The sequence below is a fragment of the Microtus oregoni genome, unplaced genomic scaffold, assembly GCF_018167655.1.
Source record: "Microtus oregoni isolate MIOR12 unplaced genomic scaffold, Mior012 000023F_ref0000262, whole genome shotgun sequence".
NCBI classification, from domain to species: Eukaryota; Metazoa; Chordata; class Mammalia; order Rodentia; family Cricetidae; genus Microtus; species Microtus oregoni.
Genome location: NW_024543082.1, coordinates 7,764,693 through 7,789,943, shown reverse-complemented (window position 1 = coordinate 7,789,943; position 25,251 = coordinate 7,764,693). Strand labels below are relative to the sequence as shown.

The 25,251-nt window shown below is 40.5% G+C and overlaps 1 protein-coding gene across 1 annotated transcript in view; it reads left to right on the top strand.

The window, feature by feature from the left end:
* LOC121461753 (ABI family member 3 binding protein) overlaps positions 1-25,251 on the top strand; it is a 213,048-nt gene that overhangs the window by 171,736 nt on the left and 16,061 nt on the right. The window contains exons 25-34 of the mRNA XM_041673008.1: positions 997-1,056; positions 1,598-1,645; positions 2,629-2,709; positions 4,223-4,300; positions 8,718-8,783; positions 11,677-11,751; positions 18,386-18,460; positions 19,881-20,000; positions 22,801-22,929; positions 23,472-23,540. Of these exons, the coding sequence (XP_041528942.1) occupies positions 997-1,056; positions 1,598-1,645; positions 2,629-2,709; positions 4,223-4,300; positions 8,718-8,783; positions 11,677-11,751; positions 18,386-18,460; positions 19,881-20,000; positions 22,801-22,929; positions 23,472-23,540 (801 nt within the window). The remainder of the gene's footprint in view (positions 1-996; positions 1,057-1,597; positions 1,646-2,628; positions 2,710-4,222; positions 4,301-8,717; positions 8,784-11,676; positions 11,752-18,385; positions 18,461-19,880; positions 20,001-22,800; positions 22,930-23,471; positions 23,541-25,251) is intronic.

The window sequence follows — 25,251 nt, the reverse complement described above, 5'->3', positions numbered from 1 at the left end:
TTTCAAGCTTCCGATAAGATACAAGACAAATCACATTGCCTACCACAGAGACACTGGTGTTTTGCAAATCCTCAGTGTGGGAGGAACTCTTTGCTTTAGAAAGTAGGCCTAGGCAGGGCCTCCTTATAGAAGGCCCTGAGATCAAGAAGTATCCTGCTAAGTTTTAAATTCGAGATCTGATATGAGCAAGAGGATATCATTCTGGTATTTCCAGTAAGATAGTCAGTGGCCAACATGCTCCATTTAGTGAACATAGAAGACAACATTCAGACTCGACAGCATGTCACCAACATATGTGAGCTGGTCTATTATTTAGCTGAACCTATGGGTAGTCTCATATCAGGCATGCATAATACCCAGTACACAAGAAGCCTTGCCTCTGAAGATGGCGGAAGTTGGCAGTAGTGTGTTTGTCCAGCATTTATTCTGTCCTGACCACAGTCATGAATTTCACACGCAGCCTTGTCTAATGGCCAATCACTAGTTCTTTTTGCCTTTTCTTTCCACAGTAAGTTTTGAATGTCACTTACAATGAAATGTTGTCCCCTCATAGGTACTTGAGATTTTTGTCTTTTGTCATAGTGAGCCTGTGAACCTTTCATTCACTCCCCTAGCATAACGTGTTGTCTATTGCTAACTGAATCTTAGTGAGCATCAAATGGCAGCTACCAGCTCAGATCAAACACTTTTCTTTTTGAAAGTTTTGAAAACAACCTAAGGGAAGCCCACCTCCCTGTGTCTAGATTATCCATTTCCTCTTCTCTTTCTTTTCCTTTTTGAAGGAGAATTCAATATGAACTATGCCCAGCTTTCTCTCTGTTCACTGTAACCACACTCTCCTCCAGGAAGTCATAGCTTCTGTTTGGAAAAAATGGTCATTTTCTTCTAAAGCGTGGCTCTTGAGCTTTTACATCCTTCATGTTTTATGGATTTTTGACATATGAGGATTATGTTCACTCCAATACCATGCAGTGTTTTATAATTTTTTTCTTTCAGTTCCAACAGATGAACAACTTTCCCATAAAACAGATCCCGAGAGCTCTCATAGCGAAACTGGTAAAAAAAAAAAAAAAAAAAAAATCTGATTTTCCTACTTAGAAAGTATATTTATATTTTCAAAATCCTAGTAGATAGATAGACATGCTGTGATATATAGAAAAGTATGGTTATGAAATACATGTTTTCTTAGAGGTAGTTCGATTATATAATCCTGTTAAAAGTTTTTCCTGGTTAAATAGAGAAAAACTTACATAATAGCTTTATTTGCTTTGGAAATGTTTTCCTAAAGAGATTATGCTGAAACTACACAGCTTACTTAATAGCTGAGATAACCTTAAGGGTTTATGGGTTTTAGGCAAAAAAAAAAAAAAAAAAAAAAGTTGCCTGCTCATTCATGTTTTCCTCAAAATGATGATTGGTGAACAAAATAAAGATTTATTTAGCTAATTTCCTTGAGTAGAATCTAGTAGAGCTTTCTTATATTTATCATTGTTCTTAAAGGATATTCAAGTTTATAAGTAACTATATCTAGAAGAGAAATAATTTGACTTTGTTATAGTAATTTTCATAACGTTTCTTTGGTTTACTTTTGGCATAGTCCTGCCTCCTGTCACCTCTAGAGCTGAGCCACCAAAGCCAACCATAGGTAATGCTACTCTTATATTAACCAACCAGCTTGCTTGCTTGCTTTGTTCCCGCCAAGATCACAGGCTTTTCTCGAATGATCCGAGAGCCTCCTCTTCTCAGTTCATTTCATAATGTCATTCTCACTGCAACCACTGTTTCAAGTAAAGACAAGCATGGTTTCAGTGTTGGAAGGTTTTTCTCAGGAGAAGTCCAGGAAGGCTCATTACAAAGCCTTCCTTATCTACCTCATTTATCTCCACGACTCCACTTTCCCTGTTTCCTGTCCAGTTCATATTCCTGCTAGTTTCATGGTTCTTGGTTGCACTGCTGCAACACACCAGCATATGTCAGCACTTAGAAGATGATGCAGGAAAGTAATAATTTGGTTAAAATATGAAACTGTCATTGATTTGCTTGTCTAACTAAACCAAAACAGATTCAAAATGCTCATCCCAACAGTTTTGTAATCCTCTCTGCTTTGGGGTGATAGAGAGACAGCTATCATCTGGAGAAGACCAGGAAGGTGCCCTAACCACACTCCATCTTTTTTTTTTTAATTGAGAAAAGGAAAAAAAGAAAAAAAAACAAGTTTCCACCTCCTCCCAGCCTCCCATTTCCCTCCCCCTCCTCCCACCCTTCTCCCCCTCCTCCCACCCTTCTCCCCCTCCCCCCACTCCTTTCCCCCTCCCTCTCCAGTCCAAAGAGCCGTCAGGGTTTTCTGCCCTGTGGTAAGTCCTAGGTCCTCATCTTAACCAGATCTCCTGTGCAGTGGACCAAACAGAATATCCTTCATTGCGCTTCCTGGCAGAAAACCATTAAGAACCATGATACTAACATTCCATTGCTTTCTTCTGAGAGTCCTGTGCACACCAACTTTCTATTTCCTCACTCGTGAGATGTTTTCCCTCTTATATTTCAAATGAAGGTGTCTCTTGACATACCATTTTAGTTTATTGCTGGCTTTGATTAAAAGTTTACCAACCTAGTACTTTTCTTTTGCAGCACCCTTAGAGACACAGGACGTTTCTTCCACACCTGTAATTTCACCACGACCTAGTCAAGAGGAGCTACAAACCACCTGGGGTAACATTATTTTTCTCCACAAGGGACTTAGTGCTTAAAGAGAGCCCCTAGAGTTCCATGCTCATTTTATTTAACTTTCCCATTGCATGGCTTTATGTACGAATATCTACAAGCATCTTAGTAGTCAAGTTCCAAGTATAGTCAGCTCTCCTGAATCAAAACCTTTTGAAAAATTGTATTGAAAGTGATGAGGTGCTTTTCTTGCCATTGTCCCTCAAATGGTATCACAAAGCAACTATTTCCATGGCATTTTCTTCTGTTTATACTACAAGTGATCTAGAGAGGATTTTATAATAGGGTACCCGCAGAGCTTATAGGCTGCGCGCTGAAGACGGTGGATCAGACAAGAAAGCCGTATGTACGATCTGGACCTGCTTTTGAGGATTTCAACATAAGTATACCCACAGTTGTGGAGACATATTTGCTGAGTCATGACTGAAAATGATGCAGAACTTCCCCAGATCATGCTCGTTGGCTCCTCAGTCCTCCCCTTCTTGTGCCCTGCAGACTCCTTTCATTCAATAGTCTTCTTCTTGTCCTTGCTTTATCCCTTTTAAAGTAAATTCATCACTCTATGTCTGTGTTTTTATTGTGTATGCGTGTGTACGAGAGAGAGAGAGAGAGAGAGAGAGAGAGAGGAAGCAGCTGAATATATTTTAAATGAAGTCCATCTGAAAGAAGAAAATTTAAATGGAATGAGCAAATAGACCTGACAATTACCACGGAATATACATCATCTCACTTCCACTTCCCTTTAAAATATGCTTTTTGATTTACTCAAGAAAGAGCCACTACCTGCCAACTATCACAAATCTCTTTCCCAAAAATTGAATCAGGAGAATAAACTGGGACAGAAAGAATAAAAGAGGGTATTATGACTGCAATCAGCTATTTCCTTGATTTTTAAGGTGGCAGAATAAACAATAGAATATGCTTTTTCACTATGATGTAATAAGTTCAGGATAATATGAGGATATTTTACCAGGGCAAACGTGTCTGAATATCAGTAAACATAATTTTCATTTTGACATATAGAAAATAAAAGGATAGTTCTTCTATGATTGAAATAAACATCTTTTCACGTGACCTATTTATTTTCTGCATATAACTTGTGGAATGAAAAAGAGACAGAAAGACAGATACATCAACATTTAAGGTATTTTCAAACTTTGGCTGCACCCAAGGATAGCAACCTCATCAAACAGCTATCTTGGGCCTTTAGCTCAGTGGTAAGGTTCTTGCCTAGCATATATGATGCCCTGGGTTCAATCCCTAGTGTAAGAAACCACATCAAAGCAAAATGATCCTGCTCCAAAGCTGCTTCGTCAGTCCTATAATAATCACTAAAATAACAGGGCAACAAAGATAACAAGTCATCCACATACGCATTCCCTTGAAGTTACTACAAAAGTGGTAGTGAATAGTTTGAGCTGTCAGTGATTTTTTTGCTTTGCTCTTTGTTGTGTTCATGGTGATGGTTAAAAACAAGGCATCCTATTATGTTCTTCCCTAGAAGAAACAGACCATTCTACCCAGGTGATCTTCACAACTAAGATTCCACGGACGACTGAATTGGCAAAGACAACTCAGGGTAATGCTGCTTCTCCACCCTTGGAGAGAAATTTTTCCTTATCTTCCTTTAACCAAGAAAGAAATTTTGCTTTCAGATGGGGTTTCCTCACCACAGCGAACCACTTGACTGTTTTTATATTAAAGATGAAGGACCTCAGGCAAACTGAATTCCACTTGTATATACAGCTTCTTTGGTTGGTGCCTCGAATGTCTTGTTGGCTGGAGAATGCTGATAACTAATCTCAAAAGTCTCTAGGTTTTTCCGCTTGCTGAACCTTCATGAGCCTGACTTTCATATCTGATAAATAAGAAAGACCTCCATCTTCCTACTTTCCTTTCCTCTCCCCTCTTCTTCCTTTTTCTCCTCTCCTCTCCAAAACTGTAATAAAACCCATTGATATTATGAGCTGAGAAAAACTTTCAATGAGAAAAGTCATTTTTTAAGTATTGAGAGTGGTTAGACATTTAGCAACGTGCTGCCTGTAATGCCCCGTCTCTAGGGGAAAGAACTCACCTGCATCCGTAGTCTTCATATTCTCGGAATCTTTTCCATTACAGCTCCAAACTCACTGGGTTATAAACATTTGCTAGTTTCTAATGTTGTAGTGTTTTCATTGCTGCTGTTTGGATGATCCTTTTTGCTCATTTGTATTAAATGGTAGAAAGCCAAAGCAAATAAAACAAAGGCAAACTTTAGAAGGAATTGGAAGACCGATCACTTTGTTCTGTCCATTAGCAATTCTAATTTGAGGGAGCACATGGACGGACGAAGTCATAAATCGACAAGAGCCTATATGGTGACTCATGATTGTAATCCCAACCTTTGGGAGTCAGGACAGGAGGATCGTGAGTTCCAGGCCAGCCTGAGAAAAATTTAAAAAGGCAAAATACAATGGGAGGAAAGAAGGAAGGGAGGGAGGGAGGAACGGAGGGAGGGAGAGAAGGAAGGAGGGAGAAAGAAAGGAGAGAAAGAACGATAATAAGTAACAGCAGGAAAAATGATAGCAACAGCATCAATGTAGTTTTAGGCAGACCTTTTGTTGCCAGCATGAGGGCCTGAGCAAGCGTGAGGCGAGTGTGGTACAACACTCAGTCTCTAGCTCTAAGCTTTGCTTATTTGTAAGTTGTTTTTTTTTTTAATTTTCAAATTTCCAATTCAAAGTTTATAAAATTTGTATTTATTAGCTTCTTATTAGTGTTCAATTATGCAGGGAAATAAGAAGCACCAAGGCAGCCTTCTCCTGCCCTGTCTGCCAGCTTTCCTCATTGATGACACTCCATCAGTTATGATGGCCACAACCCTCCCTGGATTTTATATTTTATTTTTTTCTCTGTTTGCAAATAACTTTAATGTCTTGAATGACAGCATCATCTTCATGCTCAAACAAAGCAGCTCTTCAACAAAATAGATAACTCTTTATAATAAGGAGGACATATAAAGATGTTCTTCCAACTCTGCTTTTGCATCTCTAAGTGAGAAAACAATTCTACTTTTGGAGACTTCCTGGATTCTTGTCAATGGTAAAAAAAAAAAATGATGGATCTGATATGTTTGCTATTTTTATGAGAATGCCAACATTGGGTTAAAGATAGGAATTTTATAGTTATATGGAGTCGCATAAAGCCTCTTTGATCTGATTGTCTTAGTACAATTGTATAATGTACTATAATTTTTTCTCGTGTCCAGAGAATTCTTAGTTTGAAAATCATCCCTGCCATCCTAGGACTTATGTTTTCCTGATTTTGTACCAAATCTTTTCTTTAGGCTCAGCAGGCATGAGATATCGAATAATAACTAGGAAGGAGCCCTTCTTCAGGAGAAGAGGGGCACCCACAAACCCACACCTTTCAATAATCATGAGGCGGGGGTGCGGCTCAGATGAAAACAGCTGTGTGTTACAGGGCCTTCCTCAAAAGCTGTTCTGAGCTCTGACGCCCTTCATGTCATCTGGGACCCTGGCTTTGTTTAATGCCAAGCCTCATCTGTCACCGGCCAACTGAGAGACTGGAGGAAGAGATAAGATCATTCCTCCCGTTCTTGTGCTCTAACTGTATGTGGACCACTGATGTGTGAGACTACGGGATCTCAACCACTCAGCAGTGGTACCCCTAGAACCACAGCAGAATGCCATTGCTAGATTCTCCCCCCTACCTTCTGTGTGGCAGCCTTGCCCCCACATCTACTGAGACAGTTCCCACACAAAGCACTGTAATTTATCTTCAATTCTCTCTGCGTTCTGTTTCTACAGTATTTATTTTGGATGAACATGGGCGCCATGAGCCGGCCTTTGTGGCTGTGCCGTGGCATGTGTATGGCGGTCAGAGGACAACTTAATGGAGTTAGTCATCTCCTCCCACCACACGGATTCTGGGGGTCAAACCGAGCTTGGCAGGCTTGGCAGCAAGCATTTTTACCCACATCATCTCTAAGTGCCCAGTGTTTTACTTTCAGGACATTGTAGCAGTGTACCTACCCAAAGGCACATTAGGGATCCTGATTGCTTGACTTTATCAGCTTTGCTTGGTTCTCCATGTGGAACTCGGCGGAGCATAGTGCTTCGATTATCACTGTGTATTTACTTCAGATGTTGTTTTTATATACTTCATTTTTAATATTCTTGGAAATTTTTTTAATAGACATGAAGCATCTTTAAAGTTTTGTAGTATTGGTCACCCAAAAACATGTGGCAGCAATGTTTTTGTGGTTACGTAGTCACAAACTCCTTTGTCTTCCTTTTTAGGTTTAAAGTTAGAGCAGGTTCCTTGCGGCCTCATGCTATTGGATGATGAGCTGTCCAAATACCTCACAACCTAAAGTTATATTTTAGTCCAGCTCTTTAAGTTCTTCCTAGTAAACCTGGAACACATGGTTTTACGCCCCAGTGTCCAGGTAATGATGGCCCTGCTGCTGGGCAGTTCTGTGCCCTACTCTGATCCGCTTTTCTGCACCAAGTTTGAAAATCCCCTGTTTTCTATGATGAAGAAAGTAAGAATCATGATCCCATTAGTTCTCTTCAGCGGAAGTAAGCAAATGTTCAGAGGGATCTACACTAAGAGCAGAAATGGGCTAAAATGGCAGCACTCATGTGGTTCTCAAAGAAAGTCAAAGGGAACCATTTACAAATCTGCCCGAGACATGTTTGGCCTTGTGAACACTAATGCTTTATGACAGCGGCTCTTCTGCTCACAATGGTTAGTACCCTGGGGATGGCCCCAGTCAGGATTCCAGTCTGCCTGTGTTGTTGGCCTGCTGTGTGGCAAAATCCTGGTCATCAAAACTCTCCCATTGGAAGCGTCCAAGAGAGAGCTACATCATAAGCTGTTTCACAGGTGTTATTTTTTTTAAGCCTGCCAGGCAAGACATTGCTGATTTATGGTTAATAAATATCCACTCAAGATGTGGGCAAAACTATTAAATGAGGTAACATTTGTATAGTTTACAAGAAAAAAATTCTGGCCATAGATAAAGCATTACCAAGAGACTTGTGGCGGGGATCCATGTGCAGTATGTGGTGTGCACAGAGCAGCGGGCTGTAGACTCCAGGAGGAGCACGTACTTCAATACCTTATGAAGCAAAAATAGAACTGTATTGTTTTCTAAATCTGCCTGCAGTGGTATCGACTCAGCAAGGCCTCATTACTTCTTCGTGGGCAGGCCCCACATAACAGGAGGAAACATGCTAGTTCTAACGTCCCTTGCTCACTTTTCCTTGACAGGTTGGACATCGGGTGTCATTTCCTTTCACTCCTCTGTATAACAATCATAGACACTGAAGATTTACTGATTTCAGAGTTCACAAGCAAAGACAATTTGATAGCGGCCACATGTTACTGTTATTTTTCTTAGCAATCAAATTTTTCCTTTATCCTTTTTTAATCTTTAAAATTGCTTTCTTTGAAAAACTAATGCTCCAGTACAGTAGTTTCTGATTGAGAAGGGTGGGTAACTGGATAGATGATGGATGACTGTGTAGATGGATGACTGGGTAGATGGATGGTTGGGGTAGATGGCTGGCTGGATAGATGGAAGGGTGGACAGATGGCTGGCTGGGTAGATGGCTGGCTGGATAGATGGAAGGGTGGATGGTTGGGTAGGTATATGGCTGGGTAGATGAATGGCTAGGTTATATATTTATCATGTTAAGCAACTATCTGATAAAATTAATACCTTTGGAAAGCATGGACTAGATGACTGATTCTTAATATTACAATTGACCTACCTCATTCTCTATGTACCTTCGCTTTTCAGCCATGAGTATTTTCACGTTTTGTGTCCTTTTGCGTGAAGTAGGTAATGAATAACTTGGTGATTTCAGCAGAATGTTCTTTCCACCTCTGTGTGAAGTGTGCTGGTTATTGGTACCTAGGGTAACAAAGGTCAGTGGGCTGGTCTTTGGAGTCTAGCTGTTGAGTATAAAGTATATCTTCTATTTCAGCACCACACAGATTGCACACGACGCCTGTGAGGCCCAGAATACCTGACAGACCCTATGCCAGGCCAGGTAAGAGAGCTTTGCTTTCTCTGATGACCTGCACAGTCAGCAGGCTGGGGGAGCTCCAGAAAAGAGCCAAAATAGCCAGACTTCCCAAAGATGGAAATATATCAGAAGAGGAGGGATCCAGAACAATGTACCTTTCAGTTGAAGTCAAGGGAACACAGAAACTCTGATCTTTGTAGATAATTGAAGGGGTTAATTCATTGAAGAGATTAAACTTAAAGGTTTTCATAGATGTTTAGATTCAGAGGCCTCTGTAAAACTTAACAAATATGAAAATATTTTAATGATGTTTATTCATATGTCTCACACACCTTAAATTTTTCATGACCATTTTCAAATGTTTTTTTTTCTTGCCTCAGGAAATAAATGGCCTCATTCTAGTAAAAGAGTGCTTTAGTTTCAAAGAGAATGTTTTCCTTGATACCTTCTGTCATCAAAAGAAGCATTTCTCATCACAAAAGAATAAAAGACATGGTTTATTCTGGAGCCAAAATTATGAGTGACCATGACCTGGGACTATATATTCTGGTCTTCCCAAACCATGTTCCAATGAGGAGGTGGTTTCGTGAACTTTTATAGTATCAGAACAAAGAAAGCTGTAGATGAGGACATTTTAAAGACAAATTGTTAAAAAACATTTGAGAAGCAGAGTACAGGAAGATGGGGAATCTCTCATACAAGCCTCAGATGGTACCTGATAACATTCTTAGCTTTGGATTTGGTGGAAGCTGGCGGACGTCTTAGCTAATACACTCCTAAGGGTTTATCTGTTACTCACAGGATGCCTATGAGGTAGACAAGGAATGGCTATTTGGGGGACTATTAGTAGCCCCAAATGAATTATAGTTAAGCTCTGGACCTGCAACATTCCAATCTCTCCACATCGATGTAGTTCTAATCAAGCAGCCATTGCTGACACAGGTTCCTTCAAGAAATTCTGACTCACACTTCAAAGGATAAAGCTATTTATAAACAACAAAAAGCATAGCTCTGTATTGAGAGACACCTCATACTTGCCAAGTCAGTGAAGGATCATAACTCTATCTTTCTTAGGATTTAAGGAATGACTAATTTTCAATGTAAGTGATTCTTGTGCTGAGGTATAGCATCTTAGCACCAGCTAAAGCCTTTCTGGTGTTTTCCTGTCCTTTTCTGTTTTCTGTGGTTCTAAGGACTCTTAAGGTGCTAAAGAAGAAAGTCATTCACAAAGGTAAGGTCTCTGTGAATGTATCTCTAAGTAGGTGAGAGAAAGGAGGCAATGTTTTTATATTCTTTGAATATTATACATGTAATATCCAATTATATATAATATACACAATATATTATATATATTTCATACATACTATATAAATATATGTGCATTTATAAGAGGAAAGTCATTCACAAAGGTAAGGTCTCTGTGAATGTATCTCTAAGTGGGTGAGAGAAAGGAGGCAATGTTTTTATATTCTTTGAATATTATACATGTAATATCCAATTATATATAATATACACAATATATATTGCATACATACTATATAAATATATGCATATATAATATGTAAATGTATATGTGATATATATTAGATATACACACATGTGGAGAATTGAGTGAAGTCATCTAAGGGTTCAGGAATGCTTTCTCCTTTTTTGACACTAACTTAAAGAATAAAAAGGAAAGCAAGGCCTCATCACTCAGCCAGATCTTGTTGGCAGCAGAAACACAAAGACAACCAAGCACACAGAGGCAGAGTCCCCAGATGAGAAAGGACCCCAGAGCTAGAATATAAGGAGGGGGTTGTGTGCGATTGGAATGGATTCCTTTTTTTCTTGAGAACTGGTTGGTTTGTGCTATTTCAGGGTGTTGGATAATCTGGACAAAGAAAGGAAAGTAGATTGTGTCTCTCTTCATTAGTACACCCCAATAGTCCCTTAGTGTCTGTGTGTGTGGGGGCGGGGGGGTTAAACTCACACTAACTGTTTCTCTCGGGGAGGGAGAACAGGAAGTTAGCAGTATTAAATGTTCATGAGAAAAACATATTAATCTACCTAGAGCTTTTGTTCTCTGCCTGTCTGCTGGGGATCTGCTTGACTCCTAGTTCTTCATAGAGAGCCATTTTTGGCTATAATCTCTAACTCCTAGAGGTGATTAGGTAGAAAATTCTATATAAAAAAAAAGAATAAGGGATTTTCATGTGTCTTTGTGCTACAAACATCGAAGAGTGCTTAATATGTGACTGATTAAACTTTTCTGTAAAATAAATAGTAATGGTCGGCAATGGCTGACTGCTTACGATGTGACCCGTGAGTTATGTTTGTGGAAACTGAGGTGCTGAGGGGAACCAGAAGAGAATGAAAAGACAGGCAATCTGGAAAGAGGTTTGCATGGCGGTGTCATGGCTCAGTGTTTTACAGCAGATGTATGCAGGGACTGTCGTAACTAGACAGTACCTGGAGAATTCTACAAAGAGACCACCAATTCATGAGTTATGAATGGTGGCCTTGATGTTAAATTCATTTCAAGTCTCAGTTTTTCACTAGACATAATGTAATCCTGATATTCCTTCAGTTCTGTTTTGGACTGTGTCTGCTGTCACATACAGGAAGCAAGGGAAAATATCTACCACTCAGAATTAGAAATTCCCTTGCTACTTACTCTTTTCAAGAACAAATATCAGAGCTCAGTGAGCACCTCAGTACAGACTCAGATTTTCATCCTCACCTATGATAGTTTAGGACTTTCATAAGAGAACATGGTTTCTATATTATGGACCATATTTGTGTGTGTGTATGTGTGTGTGAGTTATCCTTATTGCCTAGTTAAATGATTTTCAGTTTTCTGAGCAGTTTTGTTTTCTTTGACTGCAGACATTTAGTAAGGAAATGTCTAATGTGTTTAATCCTTACTTTGTTATAGTTCTGAACAAAACAACCACAAAGCCTGGTAAAACCAAACCCAAAGTGATACCCCATGGAAACGGAGTGGGAACAGGTAATAATCACAGATGTGTTTCTCTTTTGTTGTATCAAAACTAAATGCTGTCCGTGGTAGTTAGAAAGAGAATAGCCCTCCAAAGGAGTGGCACTATTAGGAGGTGTAGCCTTGCTGGAGTAGGTGTGGTCTTGTTGGAGGAAGTGTGTCACGGTGGAGGCGGGCTTTGAAGACTTCTATGTGCTCAAGTCATTCCCTGTGACACAGAGCACTTCCTCTTGCTTATGGGATCAAGATGTAAGAACTCTCAGCTCCTTCTCCAGCACCATGTCTGCCTGCATGCTGCCTTGCTTCCCACCATGATGACAATGGGCTAAACCTTAGAACTGTAAGCCACCATAATTAAATGTTTTCCTTTATAAGAGTTGTCATGGTTATGGTGTCTCTTCACAGCAATACAAACCCTAACTAACACTGTCCATCTCACATAATTTTGTTGAATTCATACATCAATTTCTTTTACATAAGTTTTGGGAAATATTTGTAAAATTAAAATTTCAAGTTTTAACTCATTTCAAAATCAATTTCAAATATCCCTAAAAATGCTGAAAAAGAATTTTCCAACTTTTCTAAACCTAGTCTATTAAGTTAGCTACCATATATATATATAGTCTTATTTCTCAAAAATAACTCCAATTAGATATTAGTTACAGACTGAAAATAGAAAAAAATCATTGTTTTCAAACCACATGCTATACACAGATCAGTCTGTGAAATGACTTGGTATCCCTCCTATACTCTCCCACGGGGCCATCACAGCTTTCTGAAAGGCCTTTATCTGCTAGCAGTCTGCAGTATGGAATTTAAGAAGAAGTAGACTTAATTCAAAACAATAACAACTGGTGACTATGGCTGTGGTCCTTCTGTAGCTTATAAACCGTTCTGATCAAATGGCACAGCACTAACTTCCTTAGAGCTGTGTGGCTAGATCTAATAAAAATTTAAATACCCAACTTATTTATTCCATAGGCAAATGGAATTGCATCGTTCCCTTGAGATATTTTTAATAATAAAAATCATGTACAAATGCATGAAAATTAGAATGAATTTAGTGCATATATGTTACATTTCATCAGCTCCTGGTAAGAAAGAGATATAATGCTTGAGGTTAGTCTAAAAGTCATTTAGATTTGTTTAGAATGTTCCCCCGTATTTACTTGAGTATTGTGGTATCTGAAATTCTGGAATTTTTTTTTGGTCTGTTATTTTCAGACCAAATGAAAGAGGCCAGTCTGTGGATTTCTGAGACACCCAGTTACTTATTTGTCCTGAGCGATTTCATTCATTCTTCCTACCTGAAGTTTTAGCAGGGCAGAATTTCTCAGATTGGCATAGACTGGCTCTAACGAGAGCTATCCTTTTTCAGATCCTCTTGGGAGGAATTTAAGTATACATATTTAATATTCAAGTGATTCCTTGGAGGTTACATAAGCAAAAATAGAAATTAGCTATAGGCTGAGAAAATAAGCAATGACAAAAAAATAAAAGTTGCTATGGTCCTTATTGGAGCACTCTTGACCGCCAGTGTAATCAAACATGATTCTTTCTGGGACAATGGGAGTCATCAAATGAAGACAATAGCATTGTTATACCTTAACTTAGCAACAGTATGAATTTTTTTCAAGACCCATTTTTTAATCAATTATCTGTCATTATCAGCTTGCATCCATAGACAAGTGCTTCTGTAATGTAACTCCTGGGAGAAAGTGGCCACTGAACTCTGGCAGAACAAATGGGCTGCCTTCACCCCATTCCTTGTTTCTCTCACAGCGTCCAAACAAAATTTATATGCTGTTCTGTGTTGTCAGTCTATTGAGGCCTTTTGTGGAGGATCATCGTATTGTTTATTTCTCGGGTGGGGAGGCCAGCAGACAGCATCCAGCCATCCTCACCTTTGGGGTCAGTCTTAGCTGGATGTTGCCTTGAATAATTCTGATTCTTTTAACAATGCTGTAGATTCTTGCTTTGCATTGTATGAGTTGTTTTTTCTTTATTCTAATGTTAGAATAGCCTGCAGAGGCTGGGAATTTTTTGTATTACATTTATTTATTTGTGTGCACGTGGGTTAGCATTGTGAGCCTTTATCCATTAAACCTTCTTGCTAACCCAAGGCTCATAGCTTGGATGGGTCATTTTTCCGCTATTCTGCTTTTTTTTTTTTTTTGTGGTTCCACACATAGACATCACCGTTTAGTTAAGGTGTCCTACACATTAGAAATTTCTAAACTGAGAAGTTGTGAGAAACGGCGGAGTTTACTGTCTGACTCTAGAGAAGAAACTTGTCGGTCCCAGTCTAGGGAGTCTGACTTCTCTTGGAAGATGACAGCTGCTGGGCCGGTTTGTCATCCGACCATCACTTCTGAAGGCTCCTTGCGTGCCAGGAAGAGTATAATTGTGACGCTTCTCGGAGCATGTGAGCTGGAAGACTCTGTCACATAGCTGAGAATCAGGCTTCTCTCTCTATCCTAATGGGGAAACCACATGTTACTGCCCCCACATGGAGAATGCCTCACTGGGAGCACTCAGACTCCTCAGGGTGAGGTATGTGTTTTTCTAGACTGTGGCTAAATCTTTCAGGCAACTGGATCGGGATTTAGCTAGGAGCTGAAATTTGGAGCACAGAGAACAATGCTACATAAATATCACCCCTTTTCCTCACAGGAGGTGGAGACTCCGATTCACTGAGTATTGATTTCCACTGATGCAGTTGGAAATCAACAAGTTTGTTTGCAAAGCTTTTGTTACTATGGTTAGAAATATCCGAAATCATTATTTCATCTTGGACAAGAGCTCACTAAGTGATGAAGTACGTAAATCCGCAGCCTTCTGGACAACTCCCATATGGCAGTGGTGGGCCATCCTGAGGTTCCAGTCTGGGTGCCGTCAGAGCCAACTGGCCTTTAAGCATTTGTGTCAATTAATCCTGTTTGGGAGAAAAGAATTCAGCTCGCAGCCTGGGCTAGATTGCCTGATGGGTACTCTCCGTACGATCCGTTCTCTACAGTGTTCCTCATAATGGTTTCCTTTTTAACTTTTCTCCTCATTCTGTGCTGCCTTCAGTGTTAAATTGCCCTCTTCTTATTCAGGCCAGCACTAGTTCACTTGTTTAGCAGAGTCTGGGGCTTCATTGCCTGTCTCCAACTCTTTCCACTGAGCCCCAAAGTTACTGTTTGCAGGGCCTTTTCCAGTGCTTCCAGATACTACTATGGTCTATCTGTTTTCAAGGGCTGATGTGCTGTTGATTTGTGACTTATATCTAGAGATCATAACGGCATGCTGCCTCTGTCTCCATCTGTATAGAAAGCAATTGGAAGATTTTTAGTTTCTTCTAATTTATTTTTCCTCTCTTTCCTTCCCCTCTTCTCGCCTTCCCCCTTGCTGACCCGTGTCCCTCCCTCCCTCTTCTCCTTAATCTCCAACTCACTTCAGCCTTCAGGCGCTTGCCTGTACTCATCCTGGGCTCAGTGGATCTGCCTTTGCCCTATAGGAACTGCTGAAAACATGTGACTATTTTCTGTGAGCATCACACGATGACATGGCTATAGGACAGATGCTTGCCTGCCAAGGTCAATAACTCTCATCTAGGGAGGCACTTCAGCCATTTCAGGAGGTGAAGATTATAGGACTATAGTCACTTAGCATCATGTGAGGAGTACAAGGAAGAAGGATTCAAAAGGAGGATCTGGTGGTTTGAGAAAGAGGCTTTGGTGTGGAGAGCATGTGAGTCTGAGTCCCAGCATTTCTTAGCTGTGAGACTTTAAGCAGCTTGTTTACTCCAGCTTTGGACTTCCTCATTTGTGGGTCCTAGATGCTATATCCCACATAGACTTTGTAAAGCTCAAATCAAGTATTAAATATACAGAGTGCCTAGACGGTATTAAAAATGAACTCATTGTATTTGAAGGACAAAGATTTTTGGAGAAGAACTAATAAAAATCAACTCAAAGAACACCCAGCCTATTGGCATTCTAGGGTATATGTGGTGTGGTGTATGTGTGTGTGTGTGTGTGTGTGTGTGTGTGTGGTATGTGTGTATGATGTGGTGTGTGTGGTATGTGTGCATATGATGTATGTATGTATGATGTATTTATGTGGTTGTGTGTGATGTATGGGGTATGTGTGTGTGTATGTGTATGTGTGTGATGTGTGTATGTGGTGTGTGTGTGTGTGTGTGTGTGATATGTGTATGTGGTGTGTATATGATGTGTGTGTGTGTTACCTTGGAGAAATGATGGTGATCAAAGTCAGTCACCAAATCAAGTCGTCTTATTGGCACAGTGCAAATATTTTTCTATGCCTGAATATCATTGACAGAATAATCAATCACATGATCCATTTCCCTGGTTTCAGGGAAACAAGAATACCAGGGCACAGGGACAGCTCTTTTTAGAATTTCCAAAGTCTCCCACATTTCTCCAAAAGTCAACAGGGTTGGGTTCTTTACAGCAACAACTCCACTCTATGGTACCAACTTCTATATTAATTGCTTTTAGTTTCTGTGCTAAAATACCATGACCAAAAGCAAATTAAGAAAATGTTTATTTGTACTTATAGTTCTAGAGGGATGAATCTCCATAAAGGATGGAGCCACAGATACAGGATCAGGAAGATGAGAGATTACATCTTAACCACACACAGGAAACACAGACCTAGGAAGTATGGCAAGGCTATAAACTCTCAAAGCTCACCCTCCCCAAGTGATGTCCTTTTTTCCATCAAAGTTCTACTACTTAAATATTCCATAACCTCCCCAACAGCACAACCAATAGGGGACCAAGGGTTCAAATACATGAGCCAATAGGGCAACATTCTCATTCAAACTACAACAAGCGAAATTTTTACATTTGATCAGTATATCGTATATCTGTCTGCACACTTAAATGTGTTTAATATCATTTTACTTTTTCTGGGACATAACTATAAAACCAGAGTTGTTGGCATTTAGTTACTGTAATTGTCATGTTGTCATTGTTAATGTACAAAGTGGTTATTAAGAATGTTTTCTCATCTTTAATATGCAAACTACAGTTAGGCCATTAGCATATTGATTCTTCTTTAGGATAATCATTTTTGAAGTTATATTTCCTACTTAGAGTCTAAAAACTGTTTCTGTTCTTTCTTAAGAAATACTATTAGAGCCAGACATGGTGACACAAGCCTTTAATGCCTGCACTCAGGAGCCTGGGGCAAGTGAATGTCTATGAGTTTGAGACCAACGTGGTGTACATAGTGAGTTCTAGGCCAGCTAAGGCTGCATGGTGAAATCCTGTCTCAAAGGAAAAAATTGTCAGACATGTTAGGGAAGATTATTTTGTAATATAGTCACAAAAGAGGGGAAAGAAAGACTGTAAGAGCCAGAAGAACTAGATGTTTGCTGTGAAGTTGTACCTCCTAGACATAGCAGGGAAGCTGCACCCATGAAGTCTCATCAACAGGACCGCCTAAACAAGGCCCGAACAAGGGTGACATCAACAAATATGCCAACATGGAAGGGGGAAATCTCAACAGGGCCCCAACCCTAGACAAAGAACTACAAGCAACTAAGAAATGTTGAAAAGAGAGAAATAGTCTTCCTTGGGAAAAGGTTTATCTAGTACCAGTCGTCAGCCCTGCCTGAAATTAAATATACACAAGTGACATTAGATTGGGCCAGTGGTATCAGCATATTTAGGAATGTATCTATATAACCCTATATAAATATGTACACACATATATTTAGGAGTGTGTGTGTATTGTGTATGTGTGTATAACAACAATTAAATAAAGAAGAGACCAGAGGCCATGAATTTGAAAGAGATCAAGGTAGGGGTAGCGTACATGGGAGGAATTGGAGGGAAGAAATTAAAAATAATACTTGTTAATTTCAAACAATGAAACAAAATTGTATAAAGAAAGCAAGCATGATTAAAAATAATAATAATATTACAAAGCTACAGTGAGACATACTGATTACCTGCATCCTAGGGAAGCTGTCCGAAACCTATCCCTGGTGCTTAGGCAAATGGCCAGATAACCTCCATATTTGAGGGAGACAGAAGAGAAAAATACCACACAAAGCAAAGTTGAATTGGTTCCTTCCAAACAACAAGTTGGGGTTCTAGGCCATTCAGGACTATTTTATAAATGCCAGAGGTAAGATCCAGTTTGTAGCCTCAGCAGTCTCACAGGCAAGGCCGGCACAGAAGTATTTTTTAAGCCAGTTCAATAAGTATAAACCCAACCACATTGGATTCTGAGGTTTCTTTATGAGCATTGGTGAGTTGGGAAATTATCTTTTTAACCACAAAATGTACCCATGAAAACTGGCAGGAGGTGACAATTTACTCCTGGTAAAAATCTTTCTGGTGAAGCAATACCTCCCAGGCAGCCAGTGCAGGATGAATGCCATGGAAAATTATGACAAAACCAAAACCCACAAGCCAGTGCCAGCTCTTGAGAGAAAAATACAACCCACGAATGTAAGATTTTTAGTATTTTTATGTCTGGGTAGTAGAAGACAATTAAAATGGGCACAAATGCACTGGGGTTTATGTAAGAAGTGCACATTTCTCTGACAGCTCTGAGTTTCCATGACAAAGAACGTTTAGCAAATTTTTACTATACAGTTATTCCTATTGATTGTCTCTGCTCCTAGGAACCAAGCAAGCACCTAAGCCGTCAAGTACTGGGAGAAATATGTCAGTGGACTCACATGCCACGAAAAAACCAGGTAAGGAGTGATGTGGCCCCTCCGGCCCCTCAGCTCTGAAGTTGGCCCAGCGATAGCAATGGTGGATGATGAACAACTGCATGGCTCTGTGTGCGAGAATCAAATTAGCAGAAGATGCAAGCTGCTAGAGAAACATTCCAAAAGACCATCTTTGGGAAAAGAAAGTGCAAATTCCACTCTATTCAAACCCTTTGGGAGATACTAATTTAGTGGTTGCTTCCTGTACTATCCTGAAGAGACACCATGGACAAGTGGTACAGAGCCACTGGGTTTCAGATTGTTTTTTCAAGTTTTTCTCTTACGTGATTTATTTATATTTTGGCTTGAAATAATGTTCGTTCCTATTTTAAGAGTACGTTATATGCAATAGCCATATGAATCTTATACTCCAGTCTCTGTTGTTTAAAAGGGTTGCCACGAGAACTGCTCCCACGCATCAGTGTTTATATGGACATCCTCACCCGGGCAAGCTCATGGGCAGGCTTCCTCCCCCTCTCCTATCTTTCTCTAGCTCTTTCTTCTTTGTCTCTCCTCCTGGTAGCCTTGAAAATACTTAAAGCAAAAAGTATTTTTCTGGGTGGAAAATTCTTCTTGGTTATTTTTAAATCAACATAAATACTACCAAGAAAGAAACACATTTTTTTCAACTATAACAGGCTAAAGTTTGAGCTAAGGTGAGCTGCTTCAGACATGTTTAGCTTTTCCAAGCACCCTGCAAAGTCAACTTCATTACACAAACTATAAAATGCTACTTTCCTTTCCTTTGCCAATTAGGCAGACAAGGTATAAAACTGTACAATTTCTTGGGATGGTAGCTCTGTAGAAAAATTTGTGGGTGGGAGAGCAAAGTGACTGGTAAAATTGTCTCCTAGGCATGTCCCCTAGCTAGGAATCCCTGTGCAGTGGCCAATCCAGCTGCTCTCCAGTCACCAGATGCCCATTCCTGCCGTGACTGCTACTTTTGAAAAGTTCCAGTGTTGTTCAATTATAATTATATTAGAGTTAGGGGTTGTGTGGACATCCCACAAAAAAAAAATGGAAATTATATATGTGCTCAACAATTCAAGGTCAAATTGGTAGATAGAATTGTAGGCTCACAACTAAAGGTGATTAAGTTCATCAATACTTCTGGCTTGTCTCTAGGGGAAAGATGTCAGTTCTCTGTATGTGACCTTCCAAAGCACCTATGCCTGCGTATTTTATCTAAAATGACAGGAGATGATTTACATATGTTAATGTGATTCATTATTCATGGATATATGACCATCGTAAGTTTAGAGGAATCCCACTATATATTGCTCATAGGCAGTTTTCTATAAACTATAAAAGGCTCTTACCATCCAACTGCTACTCTGCTGCTTATGAAAGCTTATTTCAAACTGATTTTTATAAATAAAGCTGACTTTATAATATCTCTTAGCCACAATTCCAGGAACTCGTCGTCCATTCATTCCTCCTAGACCTATGCCCCCTAGACCTATACCTCCGCAGAGAAAACCTTTGCCACCAAATAATGTCACCGGAAAGCCAGGAAGTGCAGGTATGTCCATCACATATCTTTCCTCTCTCTCCATGACTGCATTTTACTGGCCAACTCAGCCCTTCTTGGGATGCTGGTTTAAGCAGCAGGCAAGCCATTGGCACATGTGATTAGATATGTGCTGTTAACTACAGCTTTGAGGTCTGAACTACTGACTCTGAGTGAGTAAAGAAACCATTCCTCCATATCTAGACCAGTTTGTTTCTGAGATACCTGCGTGCTTGGAGCCTAGAGAGAAACTGACTTGGCTTTCTGTGACTTCAGAGTAGGAGTAGGAGATGCTGAACATGGCAAACCCTCAGAGAGAGTGGAAATAATGTCCCGTCACTGACTTGGCCTTCATGTCATTGCGAGGGTTACGGTGTCTGGGGAAGGACTCTGGGCAGGCAAGCTGTTTCTTACTTCCATGTCTAGGTTCACGCTGTCATAGAATGGTTCCATAAGGCCTGGCTATGCCACTTCACCCCTCTTCCAGCTTCACAGAGAAGTCTTAGCATCATCACTATGCCCTCTGTGGCCCTCAGTATACATCTCTGGCACAACAAAAACAAACGACTTTGTGCTGTTTGTGTTCTTATCTTCCTCACATAGCTTGTGATTGTGTACTAACAGTCCTTAGTGTATTCCCTCTGAAATTCTAGAACCTCGTTGAGTACTTAGAATATGGAGGGAACTTGATAGCAATAACTGAATGAATACACAAAGGAAATGAAGAACCAGTTAAAATTGATCCAGTTCAAAACAAAGCTTGACCTTACTCCCGCTTAGGGACTCTGCTAGCCAACTGTGAGTTCCTTGTTGTTCTTCCCCTTCCATAGCTCAACTTCCTAAATATCTCGTAGGTGGACACTGGATAAAAGTATTGAGGAAAGTGTAGAAGGTTCATGTGAAGGGAGCTGTGTCAGTCCTTTCTGCAAGATAAAAAGCAGGGGTGCTAATGACTTTTATGTTTCACGATTCTGGGTCAGTGGGTCGCAACCCCTTTGGGGGTTGAATGAACCTTCACAGGGGTCGCATATCAGATATTCTGCACATGAAATATTTATATTACAATTCAAAACAGTATCAAAATTACAGTTGTGAAGTAGCAATGAAAATAATTGTATGGTTGGGGGGTCACCATGTGAGGCACTGTATTAAAGGGCCCTAGCATGAGGAAGGTTGAGAACCACGGCTCTAGGGTGTTTTTCCCCAAAGTGTAAGGGAGGATTCAGGCCGTAACGTGTGCATTGTGTCTTTCTGGGTCAAAGCCCCGTGAATGCCGCATGAGGAGACCGGGTTTGTCTCATTCCCTGTAATGTGAAGCAGCTGTGGCATGAGTGGCACTTGCTTTCAAGTCCCACTGATGAGTCACTGCGATGACAGTGTGTGCCATGAGAACCCAGGGGACCACCCCTGCAGGAGGTCCGCGGGTGAGGCTGTGTTGTTCACTGGTCTTGGATTTGGGCTTATGGTAGCCTGTTCTCTGTCAGAAAGTACAGCTTTGACACAGGCCTTCTTCCCCTGAGCCTGAGGCGGAGCCACAAGCACATCCTGTTTCTAGGAGCAGCTTAGGTCACTGCTGTGCACTCTCTCCGCTGCTCCACCTCTGAGAGAAAATGACTCCACTTCACAGCCTAGCAAACCAGCAACTATATTGGTACAGTTCTAGTGATTCAGGAATCCACTGGATGTCTGGGTGTCCTCTGAGAGTCTCTGACAAGTGCTTGTGAACAGTCTTGGCTCCCACGTGGCATCTACCAATTGTTGCCTATCTCTAAATCTACGGAGGCCTCCAAGTCCCTCTTTTCTTGCCAGGGTGACAATGTTGCTGCCGTTTCCCGCTGATTCTGTCAGTTCTGGAAAGCACTTCTCTTGGTTTTGCTTGCCATTTTATTGTGGCCCACTCCCTGTAGGACCAAGGGCCTGAGTTGGGGGGGGGGGGGGGGCGGGTAGCAGAGCTCCATCTACCTGACTCCGTCATGAATGCACACTGAACCAAATCCTTAAGTCTGGCTAGTATCCTTTGACTAGTAGCCTGAGCAGGGCTTCTTTTCCTAGGAGGAATCTAAAACCCACTCTATACTCTGCTGACTGTACTAAACACTCAGTCTTGCTTGCACCTTGAATCCAGACATAGAGACTGATAAGTAACTTTAGCAAAAAGGAGTTGAACATAACAACTCAGAGGAGCACTGTTCTAGCCCCTGGGACAGAATCGCAGATGGCCCTGGGGATCATTGTCTTCCTAGTCTGCTCATCTTCCATGTCTGCCAGGTCATCTCTAAGCAAGGCCATTCCATCTCCTCAACTTCTCTCACAGCTGACCAAATGGCAAAGATGGAAGTCTCATCCCTTCCTTCTTGTCACTTCCCTACTGGGAATTTTTTCATGGTCTGTTTCCCTTAAAATAGCATCTACAGTAATGATATTCAAGTTCGTCCATGGTCTGCCCTTTCCTGGCCCTCCACACGAAGGCTGGGACTGGGCTTTCTCTTCCCTCAGCTGACATGCTTCCCTGATTCATAGACTGAAGCTCTTGCACATCTGTGAAGACATGCTTCCCCAGTGCTACCCTCTCCCCATAGACAGCCACTCCCTCTCTCTGTCCCCTCAGTGACCTTATGTAGTTCTTTCACAATATCAGAGATGTTTCAATATCCTTGGCTCAGGCATCTATGTCTATCAGGAACCAGGTCTTGTTTTGTCTCCAAGCCTGGCTGATAGTGCCAAGCCACATGGTAAGTGCTTAATAAACGTTTATTGATTAAATAAATGGGAAATTTGGCACTGCCCTTACTACTTTGATTCTGTGTTACAGGAATCATTTCCTCAAGCAGAGTGACTTCCCCACCGCTGAAGGCAACACTCAAACCTACTGGAACAGCCGTAGAGAGATCAGAGGCAGAGAAAAAGCATCCAACCACTCCAGCTTCCGAAGAAGAAATTGGTCAGTGTGATGTTCTCACTAGGTGCTGTGCTGCAAATGCTCAAGTATTTCAAATTAGGGCAAAGAAAAGTTTGGGGGTCTCCTATTTCCTGCAATTTTAGGAATATTTGTCTTTTCAACTTTAGAGTAATACTTATTATCAAACTTTTGCTATAGAATATACTTCTTTCCTTCTCAGACATAAAAATGCCAAATTTTGTTTTGTTTTATAAAATGTAGACTATCCAATTACCAATTAAAAAATTAGACTACTAAATTACCTAATACTATGAACTACAGATATTTTAATTTAGGAATAAGTATTAGCTTATTGTTCTATTCAATCCACTACTGTTACACCCCAGAACATCTTGCTGCAGGAGACAATTAAAGGTCTTTTTATTCTGGATAAAAATGTATTGTAAGAATAGTAACGGAAATCCAAGCACAAGCAGTGTATCTAGGAAGAATGATAATTATTATTTATCTGTATTGCTTTTGTCAATGTACTGTGAATTTTTCTTTATCTTTCATTGAATTTTTCATGCTGTTTTCATTCTCAGGCAGTACGACTGATTTTAGTTCAAGCCCAACTAAAGAAACTGATCATCTTGGGAAGCCCAGATTCACAGGTATGTCTGGCTCTGCATTATGAGTTTGGGCAGGACTCTTCTGGTAGGTATGTCAGTCAGGTATTTATTGTGTAAATATTGTAGGCGTTTACTACAATGTGGAGTTTTCGTGTTCCTGCAAGTCAACTGGGCAGTAGGTGCAGCGGATTCAGATAGGCTAGCCTCAGGTCCACTCTGCATACCTGTATTTTGCTGCCTAGAACAAAGAGTAACAGTGACCTAGGAGAAGCCATTTCACCATAATACCAAATAAATAGAGGTGATTCAAATAGTCACATTTTGAGATCCTTTTTATGTTATATCTGCACAAGCACAAGCCAAAACTTGGGGAAGCATAACTCTTTTCATGGACGCAGAGATTGCGTTAAGATACCGTGAAACTCTCTTCCAAAGCAGTGGTATTGTTTTACATTTCTGACAATTCTGCTAAAGGTTCTGGTTTCTCCAGCTCGTCACCAGTGGTAGGTACAGAAAAGTTTTGAAATGCCGTTGTCATTTTAACAGGTGCAAAGTGGTATGTGATTATGGTTTTAATTGACTCTTTTGGTCTACCCTAGCAAAATTCCACAGAAATTTCCACTGGTTTCTTTTCCCACCATTCTGAAGGCAAGGGTTCTGAGATTGACCTCTCTTCTTGCCTTGCAAATGGTTTCCTTCTCACATGAGTGTGCACGTGAGCTGTGCACTGTGCCTATGAGTCCCTCGGCCCTAAGAACCCCAGGCTGACCGGGATGAGGCTTCACAGCTTTCAACCTCGTGTAATTTCAACTTCTAGTTTACAGTTTTATCCGTGTCTTTCTATAGTTAAGCCTGTTGAGGGCACAGGTTTAAATTATGTGTGACTATAATAAATTACCAGTTGACTGAGCCTTGCCTTCATTATGAAAGCTGTTTTCTATTTCTGAAGGGCTCTGAAATCTCATTTGTTGATATTTACATATTCGGGCATGTTCTCTCTGGACTGCATCATTTTCCCACCTTTTACTTTTAACCATAATCTAATCTCTTTATAGTTACACTATATATTTTTTAGACATCATAGCACTGGGTCTTCCTTTTCTTATACACTCATAGTCTCTGTGTTTTGTTTGTGGTTTATGAACCTTTGAAATTACTAGTGATACCTTTAAGAATGAATGTTCATCTTGTTACTTGTTTTCTATTTACCTAATCTTTGCTCCCTCTTTCTTCTCTTTTGGCCTCCCTTTAGTTTATGATTCTGCTTTATGCGTCTTGTTCCTTACGACTCCTTGTCTTAGTTGTCCTATGGGGATTGACAGTGTGCTTCTTTAACTTAATGCCATCTGCCATCCAATGATAAGCCCTATGCCAACATTCTTACATTCTGTGGATTCTTCCTTTCCTCCTGACTTTGCAGTATTATTGTCAATATCCACTACATGAACTGGTTTTTTATTTTTGTTTAGTTTTTTGCGGGCGGGGGGTTGATTCTCTGTAGCTTTGGAGCCTGTCCTGGAACTAGCTCTTGTAGACCAGGCTGGCCTCAAACTCACAGAGATTTGCCTACCTTTGCCTCCCGAGTGCTGGGATTAAAGGTGTGCACCACCACCGCCCGGCTTCTCAGCACTATTTTCAAGTGTCTGCTCAGAATACGACACTAAAGTCTTCAAACAGATGCTCAAATGGACAGTTTGCCCTCTCCATCTTCCTCACAACTGTGCTTACTGACAGAGTCCTCTCTCCTCCCCAC